General features: G+C 31.2%; 1 protein-coding gene and 1 pseudogene across 1 annotated transcript; both read right to left on the reverse strand.

Moving 5' to 3' along the window:
• Positions 1–2,434: 2,434 nt before the first annotated feature.
• LOC146888470 (disease resistance protein RGA2-like) lies at positions 2,435–5,879 on the reverse strand. Its single transcript, XM_085669928.1, has 2 exons — positions 3,054–5,879; positions 2,435–2,724 (listed from the first exon to the last, which is right to left on the reverse strand). Exons 1-2 carry the CDS (start codon positions 5,745–5,747, stop codon positions 2,692–2,694), a joined length of 2,727 nt encoding a protein of 908 aa, XP_085526054.1. The 5' UTR covers positions 5,748–5,879; the 3' UTR covers positions 2,435–2,691.
• A 2,651-nt stretch (positions 5,880–8,530) lies between these two features.
• LOC146888471 (putative disease resistance protein RGA3) lies at positions 8,531–9,814 on the reverse strand (annotated as a pseudogene).
• Positions 9,815–10,536: the final 722 nt, after the last annotated feature.

Here is a 10,536-nt window from a genome sequence, read left to right on the forward strand (position 1 = left end):
GCATAAATTTAATGAATTTAATCTACTCGATACAGATTTTTTTAAAGTGAGTTAACAAACTTACAAAACTTCAGGAACAATTCACTTATTTTGTGAATTAAAGTTACAATGATAGTCAAGTCCGTGGATTGATATTGACTATAATATTTTTTGTATATTTTGTTATTATGAGATGATGGAGGAATCAAAAGGATAAAATGGAAAGAAAATAGATGAAGAAGAGAATGGTGGTAAGAGTTTGAAGAGACATAAATTACAATAAAGTCAATTATTAAGGAAAATAAGAACTCCTAAGCAAATAAACAAAAGTGGTGATTCAAATCGGTAGAATCAATATTGATTTTTCCATTTCTTTTTGTTTCTGACATTATTAGAATATTTAAAATTGTATCCACAATTTGTCACCATATTTATATTTTGTCTATGATTTACGAATACAATATGTGTATTGGATATGAGATGTATCAGATTCGACGATATGTTGATTTTGAAAATAATAGAGCATAACACGTGATATAAATATATTAAAAAGTAAATAATTTTTTTTAAAACATAAAAAATATATGATTATTTTGGTGTGAATCCAAATTAAAATCAAATATATTTAATAGATACTTCATTAATAAATATCGATAAATAAAATATCATGTACGGAGACATGAATACTTAATACAAATTGTTGAAGAATTGATGCATCCTAATATTTCATCTATCTATTTATATTTTTCCAACATTAGTGGACAAGAAAGTAACAAAAATAAAAAATACACAAATTCTATGGTGTTTTCGCTTGAACGTCTAGTTCTTCGCTTAAGCGCTTTTCCTTTGGTGCCCGCGTTTTTCACTTTCTGTTTTCTATTTATTGGTCTTTGTATCTGTTTTCCGTTTGTACATTTATGTTGTTCACTTTTCTTCTATTTAATAAAGAAGTATCGTTTCTCTTTTCTCTCGGTCTCAATCTCTTTCAGATTATTCATTGTTAGCTTCTGCATTTTCTTTGCGCCATGGATCAAGGATAATCTAATATGCCCTACAACTGCCCACAATACCAGATATCCTTGCTGCTTACACATTCTGCGGTAGTTGTTGCACATAACGCTTCATTCAAATTGGCCTTAAATCTCTAATTGGATTACTCTCCTCCTCTTCTTTCTATGCTTTGATCTAGCTTCACTATTCCAGCTTGTGCGAGAAAGCAAACAAAGAAAGAGTGGTGAGGAGCAGAGGAGAAACGTGACTTACGAAGAAAGGAGAGCAAGCAAGATCTTAGTTTGACGGTGGTGGAGCAGAGAAGAAGTGAAGAAAGGAGAAAAAGAGGAAATTAACGTTGTGGGGTTAGGTGGAGTGGTGTGTGGTTTAGGAGGCTTAGAGGAATATTTTTCTTCTTTCTCGCAGGGGTTTCTTCCTGCGGTTCCAACCACTTCTATTGTATCTCAAAAAAATTTTAAAATTTCAACTTTTTTCTTCGATTAAAATTAACTACATTATTATCTTTTCTAATTCACCCACTCCAATTTTTTTTTTAATGAATATTGACATTCAATACCTTATTTTATTTTACGTATGTTGACATTGACACTATATTTTTTCTTTATTATTTTTTTATTACAAATGTCGATATTCAGTTAACATATATTTAAAAAATATTATGTTGACATTTGACACTGTATTTTTTCTTTATTATTTTTTTATTATAAATGCCGATACTCATTTAACATATATTTAAAAAGTATTATATACAGTACGTTAAAATCTATATATATATATATATATATATATATAATATGTTGATCCGGTAACAAAAAGAAAATGAAGTTACAATATCGATATCCGTAAAATAAAATTAAATATCAGATGTCAATAAAACAAAATTAAATATTGGATAGACATCCATAAATAAAAAGAATTATAACATTGGATATAGACATTAATTGAAAAAAAAAAATAAAGTATCGGATATAAAATAAAATAAGTTACTGAATGTCGATATGTTAAAATAAAAAACTTGAAGTGGATCCATTACAAAATATAAAAATATAATTACACTGAGGATTGAATTTTCTTTTTAAGTACATTATAAATGTTTGGAGGTGTAGGAAGAAGCTCGAATAATACTTAGATAGCGCCTTGAGTGCCCAATAGTATCTAGATGGAGCCAGCGCCTTAGACACTATAGTCACATGAAATTTGATTTTCAAGGTCCTAAAGTCCCACCCAATGTCATTTACGTATCAAATTGGTCCATTATTCTATTTCTTAAGCATTAAAATGAGTATAATTAGACTCGAGACGTTCCTAGACAGTACCAATTTAACCATAAAAAACTTCTCAATATCAAACTTAATGATCATGTCTTTAAACCTTGCATTTCTTGACTTTCTTCCTCACGTCTCCACATACGGTGCCAGTTGTTAGGTTCGTTGATAATCAAGGATGAATGAAAGCAATTGTATTATACCAAACAGTTATATACATAACGCACACGTTCTCAATTAGACATAAATATTTTCTATACATAAAACTAAGAAAACAAAATAAGAAAAAATTGTTAAAACAATTAAGTAAGAACACCATATAATACAAGTGGTAGAGTATCTGCCTAAACATAACACTACTTACATTCCCCTAAATAAACCGTCTTTAGTATGAGATCACAATGATTTAGAGTAAAGACATCAAAAGAATCTGCACTTAAATTTGACAAGGGTAAAGGCCTTCTTTCACCTGTAAATGAATCAGAAAACCCAAATCCGGGTAAGAATATGTACATACTACTTATTATAAAGGATAAGTTTAACTTTTTTTTAGTTTATTTTTTGTTTGATAAGTTAATAAATATATTGAGTTCGATCCCTTCAAATATTTGCTAGGACATATCAAATTACTTCTTATTCTCAGTTTACATAATTAATATTATTTACTTTAGCTTGTTGAATTTAGCCAATAAAAATGATATTAAATTTTGTAAACTTGGTTAAACAGAAGAAATTATAATAAAACTTGTAATTTAAACCGAGACTAATGAATTTGGTAAGGGAAAGTGATAGTTTTACCTTGTTTAAAATAAGACGACCGTCCACTCTAAGTTGGCAAACAGAAAGGCTTGTTGAGCAATCACAGAGTAGGTCCTCTAAGGCAGGGCAAGCGTAAATATCCAATCTTTCCAGCCTCTTGTCTCTGAGGCTGTTTGGAAGGCTCATCAACTTGCAACAGAAACCAATAGCTAATCGGCGAAGAGAGGAAAGTTGTTGAAAGCAATCAGGCAAGGATTCAAGATTTGGAAGATCATATAATCTCAACCATTGCAGGGCAGTCATGGATTCTAAACCCTCCTGCAAACCTTTCAACTCTCTGCATCTTTCAATCTCCAATTTCTTCAGAGAACCACTGAACACCCACCGAGGGAAACGCCCACCTCTGTATCCTGTTACCGTCAAACTCACAAGCTGTTGGGTATCAGGTCGAAGCACTTCAAGAATCTCCTCAACATCTTCTCCTAATTTGGTCTCTTCATTTCTGTCCCATGACAACCTCAACTCCTTCAATCTCTTACCTGACATTTTCGCTTCCATCGCATCCTCTACACTCTTCACTCTTCCCAGATGCTTCATCTCAAGATCTCCTCTCAGACTCATTCCTCCCAATTCTCCCAAACGGAACCCTCTTTCGTTGCCAACAAAGTACGAGGTTAAACTCCTCAGGGAACTCAACTTCCCCATCTGAGGAGGCAAGCTTGATAGTTTGTGGCTACCCTTAAAAGATAGCTTTTCAAGATATCTTAAGTCTGTCAAACTGTGGGGCAACTTTTGGAGATGTTTGCAGTAATCTAATTTCAAGATTTGCAAATTCCACAGCTTACACAGGATTTCTGGAAGAGTTTTGAAGTCACTCTTGGAAAGATTCAAGTACCTTAAATGCTTCAAATCTCCGATTGAAGGTGACAATTCTCTCTTTAGTCTTAGCTGAAGTACTCGCAAATATTGACATTTCAATACATTTGAAAAAAGTTTATCACTGTATTGATTTGGTATTAGATAAGTCCTCAAAGATTTTATTTGCTGCAACCCAATTGAATTCAATTCAATTCTCCGTCTATAATCTGAGAGATGGCTGATAGCAGACGAATAAGTTACTCTAGAGTCACCTATCACACATTCTATATCTTTTGCAACAAAGGTTGCAAGATCAATAACAAGATCATGCATCTTGAAACCTGTAATGTTTCCAAATTCATCTATCTCAATATCCTGAAAAAATGATCTCCTATATAGTTCATTCCACACATCATCACCAACTTCCTTAACATTTAACGTATCATAAGATGAAATGAATCCATTAGTCATCCAAAGCTCAATTAAATATGCCTTCGTTATTGTTTCACCTTTGGGAAATATTGCACAATAAGCAAAACACTTTTTGAGTCTTATTGGTAGGTTCAAGTAACTTAATATCAGGGCAGGAGTTACAATAGAGTTTTCAGCGTGTGGTAAACTCCAAATGCTGCTTTCCTTGACATTCAACCACTGTTTTTCCTCTCTGCTGAAGTGTAAAAGACCACCTAGTACTTTTGCTGCAAGAGGCACTCCCCGACAATTTTGTACTATCTCCTTCCCTATTACCGCAAGCTCAGACGGTTTTGGCTCATTCTTTTCAAAGACTTGTCGTTTAAACAATTTCCAACAATCATTGTGAGATAACTCTGATAATTTACAAAATTTATGAGGAGGAACTGTTCCCATGATTTCTGAGACTATTGAAAGACGAGTGGTGACCAAAATGGAAGCACCCTTTCCCCCACAAGCCAATACTGATTTCAATTTCTGCCAGTTATATTGAAAGGTATCATAGTTCTGATCCTCTGAATATAATACGAAATCCAAAACAAGCAAATATCGCTTTTTTTGGAGAAGGTATTGAAGTTGTTTCGGTACTAGCTCTAGATCCAAGTTTTCACAGTCACACCCAAGAGCTGCTTTGATGATAGCTTCTATCATTCCCTTCAAACTGAAATCCGAAAAACCACATGCCCAAATTCTTAACTCAAAGTTGTTGACTACCCACGGATGATCGTAGATGAGTTTAACAAATGTTGTTTTTCCAATTCCGTCTGGACCTTCAATTGGATAGATCGATAAATCATCCTCCAAACCATTCAAATAGTTTAAAAGTCTATTTTTATCCTCCTCCCTTCCGTAGACTCGTGGTTTTCTAAAGAAAATGGTAGTTTGGATTCTCCCAGCAATCATCCCAATCTCACTCAATTGAAACTTATTCTTTTCTTTGACTACTTTTATTAACCTCTCATTTATCCTATTTAGTTTCCCAGCCATTTTGAAACCAAAAACAATATTCGGAATAATGGATAAGCAAAGTTGTACCTTGTCTGATCGGGACTCCCCCACCAAATCGACCAAATCTTCATAGGCAAACTCATCAATAATGTCATCCACCATGTTAACAGCACCATTTATCTTTCGCAGCCAATTTTTAACATCTTGGTCTGAGAATTGTTTCTCCTCAGCATCTTCAAGCGAAGCCTTGATAGTAGTGAGCATGCGGGCAAGCCCCCTCAGCTCTGGATGAAAAACCCCAAATGGTTTGAACTCCTCTAATGTGCTCAAATTGTGAAGCACAGATTCAACCACAAACTCTGTCATATTGTTACTCTGCAAGATGGAAATGGACGAGGGATTGTACGAAGCGACAAGGAAAAGGGTAACAAGGACAAAATTTGTGTGGGCTAACATGTTAAAATGTTGTCATCTAAGGCGAGGAATAATTCGTAAGCACGCCAAGGTTTCTTAAACAGTAAGGCAGGGATCTCTTGTGAAGTAATGTTGGAGCAGCTTGTAGATGCGGAAGCTGCTGCATGCTTGAGGTATAGCAAGGTTACTCAGTCAAATCTTATCATGTTTTTGTTAAAATAAATAAATTACAGAATAAGTTTTGTTACATAAATAAATTATAGGATGATTTTTGTTATATGAATAAATAAATTAATCAATGTAATTTTTATTTTAATAAATCACTGAAAGGAAAAATAAACTGCCAAATTGTTTCCTATGTGCTTTCTCAAGTAAAATAAATTACAAGAAAAATCAGTGGTTTAAAAGATGCTTTGCAAATACATATAATTTTTTGTCAGTGTTATTAGTTTACATGTTATCTATTTTAAAATTGGATCGGAGAAGGATACACTTTATCCTAATAATAATAATGTGAAAATATTGTTTACGTCGAATGAAGCAGCCTGGTGATCCATAACTTTATTTCTTGTCTCCCGTTTTGTTGAATATCGTCCTTCAATTAGGGATGCGCATGAACTTTATCCAAAGCATATCATTATAAATCTTATAAAATAGATTGAATTTAATTTAAATTCATTTGATTTAAACTTTTTAATATGATTTAAATTTTAATATAAAGTTAGTTTATAAAAGCAAGAATTTTAATTCGATAAATTCAAATCAGTTTTATTTGAATTAATTTAATTTCTTTTAGGAATATATAATTGAGGTCATTACTTAGCTTGGTCCAGGGCAAATAGCCTGTGTTTGCTAAAGGATGAATTTGACAATTAAATGTTATTAGAATATTCCCTTTGCCAAATTGATATTATAATCAAAATATAAAAAAAGTTTTAAAATTTGCAATTTTTCACACTTCACCGTAAGGAAATGGATTTCTTTTGCTATCAATATTCTAACCTTTTGCCAAGAGTTACGGGCCGGGACAATCTCAGGTAGATAGTTTCTGTGCGGTGTCAGTCTTTCCAATGATAATGGAGGTGTATAAAGATTTTTTGAGTCGGTAGGGACAAAAGTTGGTCTTAGTGATTCTTAGGTAAATGATAAAAGAGAAATCTTATTATTCTCACCTGGTATTACTTACTTATAACTTTCTCTAATTTGTTTTTATGTTTAATGTTTTCTGATTTTACTAAAGAAAAAGAAAATTTAGATATTCTAATAACTAATAAATAGAATGAATTTTTGTTTTTCTTCAATGATGTTAGCTCAAAATCTTTTGTTTGACTCTATAATAGTAATTCCACTATTATAGTATTTGTAGTGAATAATAAAAAAATAGAATAAAAAATTTGAAAAAGTAATAAAATAGTTTCTTCATATTTATAAGAGACAAAATTTACATGGATATAAGAAGTATTGTTTCGGTTGAGATCTCATCTCCATTAGACATAAAGCGAATTATAATATATAAGTGAGTGTAAATCTCATTACAAACTAATTTTGTGAGATTGAAGTGGACTTAAATTTTACTTTTTAACATGATATCAGAGATATAAATTAAAATTTATTTATAATAAAATTTATTGCTTATTGAATATATTGTTCATCCCTATTTGGTCAATATTAAATATTTAGTTCTACACACAAATTGTATATGACTCGGTTTAAGGAGATATATTAGAATTTTATACCGACTAGACGAAATATTAAATGCATACTTCATTTCTTAATAATAAAAAAAACATTAATTTATAATTTTTAAATATTAGCATCACCGCAATTAATATCAACTTATCCGAGTCTATGACTCCGGATGCAAAATGGACACTTTGGATTTTTCCTCTAGTGAGTTGATTTTTGGACTACACTAAGAATTAGTTTTCTTGTTTGAGATAAAGGATAAATAGACTACTGCATAATTCACATGTTAAGAAAGAATGATGTCAAACTTCTTATTGATTCTCTTAATTTTCACGATGACAGTTTTTCCAGGGAAGAAGAAAGAATGATTCAAACTATTTATTTATTTTTTAATTCTCAATAGATTTTGGAAATTTTTATTTGTATCTCTATTTAATTTTTATGATCTATTGAATCATCAACCAAATTTTTAAATTGAGTCTCTGCCATTATATTTTTCTGTTAACTATATGCTAATTATCTTGTATTGCCACACATATTACCGTATAATACATAGTTGTAAATTATGGTAATGACGAGGATCTCAATCAAGACTTTCTAAATGTACTTACATAAAATTATTCTTAAAGCTAATACAAATTAAATATTAATAAAATTTTAAAATCATTAAATTATAAAATTGTAAAATTATAAAATCATAAAAGTTTATATTTTTTATGTTATATTTCATAATTTTATAAATGTATAATTTATAATTTTTTCTTAATATTATTTTTTTTATTTTTTTTAATTTTATATTTTATAAATTTATAATTTTTATTAGTTTTTAGAATAATTTTAAATAAATACAACCGCAAATCCTTGAGAGATATCTTTATCATTATGGTAGTTTGTAACGATATATTATGTGGCGATATTTAAGCATGATGACACTACAAGATAGCTGTCAAGTCATATAAGTAATAAAAGAAACTAATGGTAGGGATTTGATTGAAAAGTTTTTAAAATTTCGATGACTCATAAAAAATTTAATAGGGACTTAACTGAAAGTTCCTAAATTCATAAAGGATCCAAAATATAATTGAACTATTATTTTATAAACAAAAATTAAAACTTTTCATTACTTTAAAATTCTGTGCTTTAATTAGTAAATAATCATAGTTTTTCTAAACAATGTGAATTGATATCTGAACTTATACACTCTATTAATTATTTGTACAATTTGGTACACTTCACGGTACATGTAACACGATTTTGCAATTGTCGCACTGGTAGGAGCGGTGACCAAAATGGAAGCACCCTTTCTCCCACAAGCCAATACTGATTTCAACCTCTGCCAGTCAACATCTAAGGAATTCCGATGCCAATCGAAATCCAACACAATCAAATATCTTTTTCCGTGGAGAAGATTTTGAAGTGTTTTTTGTACTGTGTCTAGATCCAAGTCCTCACAGTCACACCCAATAGCTGCTTCCAAGATAGCTTCAATAATTCTCTCAAAATTGAAATTGAAATCTATAAACCTACACACCCAAATTCTTAACTCAAAGTGGTAAACTACCATCGGAGGATGATTGAAGATGAGTTTAGCAAATGTTGTTTTACCAAATCCTTTTGGTCCTTCAATTCGATAAATCGATAAAACATCCATAAATTCATCATGATTACTAGTCAAATCAATTAAATACATATTTGTATGCCGTTCTCTTCCGTAGACTCGTGGTTCACAGAAGGAGGTAGTTCGGGGCCCCTCAATCACTTCCACTCTTCTCCCACCAATCGCAATCCTATCAGTTCCAATCAAATGAAACTTTTCTACTTCTTCGAGAATTTCTACTAATTTCTTACTTATCCTTTTCATTTTCTTAGCAATTTTGTAGCCAAAAACAATATGTTTGGGCTGAAAAGAGGATAAGCAAGAGCATTGTACCTTATCAGATAGAGAACCTTTGACCCCACGGTACTCCGACCTCAATGCTTCATAGTCACACTCATCAATTATGTCATCCACCATGTTAGCAGCATCGTTTATCTTTTGCATCCAATTGCTAATTACTGTGTGTGAGAATTGTTTCTCCTCAGCATCTTCAAGCAAAGGCTTGATAGTAGTGAACATGACACGGCAAGCCTCCTCAGATCTTGATTAAAACTCACGAATGGTTTCGACTGCTTCTGGATGAGTGAGTTCAAATTATGAAGCACAGATTCAACCACAAACTCTGTCATATTGTAACTCTGCAAGATGAAAATTTTAGAGGGATGGTATGAAGAAGCAACAAGGACAAATGTTGTGTGGGTTAACAAGGACAAAAGGTTGCCCAATATGGCAAGGAATAATTTGTAAGCAAGGCAATAAAATTTCTTAAGCAATAAGGCAGGGATCAGTTGTGAAGCAATGTTGGAGTGATTTCTTCATGCTTACGGCAGCAAGGTTTCTCACCATCAAATCTTCATGTTCACTAACATGGTTTTGTTGTATAAATAAAAAAATTAATCGATTTAACTTTTATATAAATAAATTACAGAAAAGAAAAATAAACTTTTTGCAGAAGCTAATACTAAACATGATTCTATTTGCAGAGACAAGTTTTATTTTTTTGTAACAAAATGCATTAGTGTTATAGAATTTCTTTTATCTTATCCTAGAATGGGCTTATAAATTTTGTATATACATAAGAAATCACTTCCGTTTGGATGGTGACGCATTTAGGACAATTTCTCCCTGTACATTTGTAATTTCAATTTGTACTCCTATAAATTTTTTGTAATGTAAATTTTGTATTTTTGAACGTGTAATTTATAATGATTTTTTATTTTGTTTTTATAGTTCAGATTATATCGTTTATTTTGTATTCTGAAATATACAATCTAAAATAAATAAAAAATGTATTTTAAATTACAAAAATGATATTCAGAAAATTTTTTTGAACTCAACTTTGACATGGTTGACGTGGCACATCTTTTTTTATTTTTACATTAAATTTGTTTTAATCAAAGCAAACTGCTGCACGTGCGGAAGTTACACAAATTTATTTTTCCAAAATCAAAGATTTGGTGTTAGAGAGAAAACGCAAAACGACAGAGAGAGAAAAGGCATTGTTGTTAGAGAAGCAAAGAAAGAGAGAGATAAAAGGTAGAGTTGTCA

The sequence above is a fragment of the Vigna unguiculata genome, chromosome 2, assembly GCF_037176805.1.
Source record: "Vigna unguiculata cultivar grain cowpea cultivar isolate G323 ecotype 2 chromosome 2, ASM3717680v1, whole genome shotgun sequence".
Classification (NCBI taxonomy): domain Eukaryota; kingdom Viridiplantae; phylum Streptophyta; class Magnoliopsida; order Fabales; family Fabaceae; genus Vigna; species Vigna unguiculata.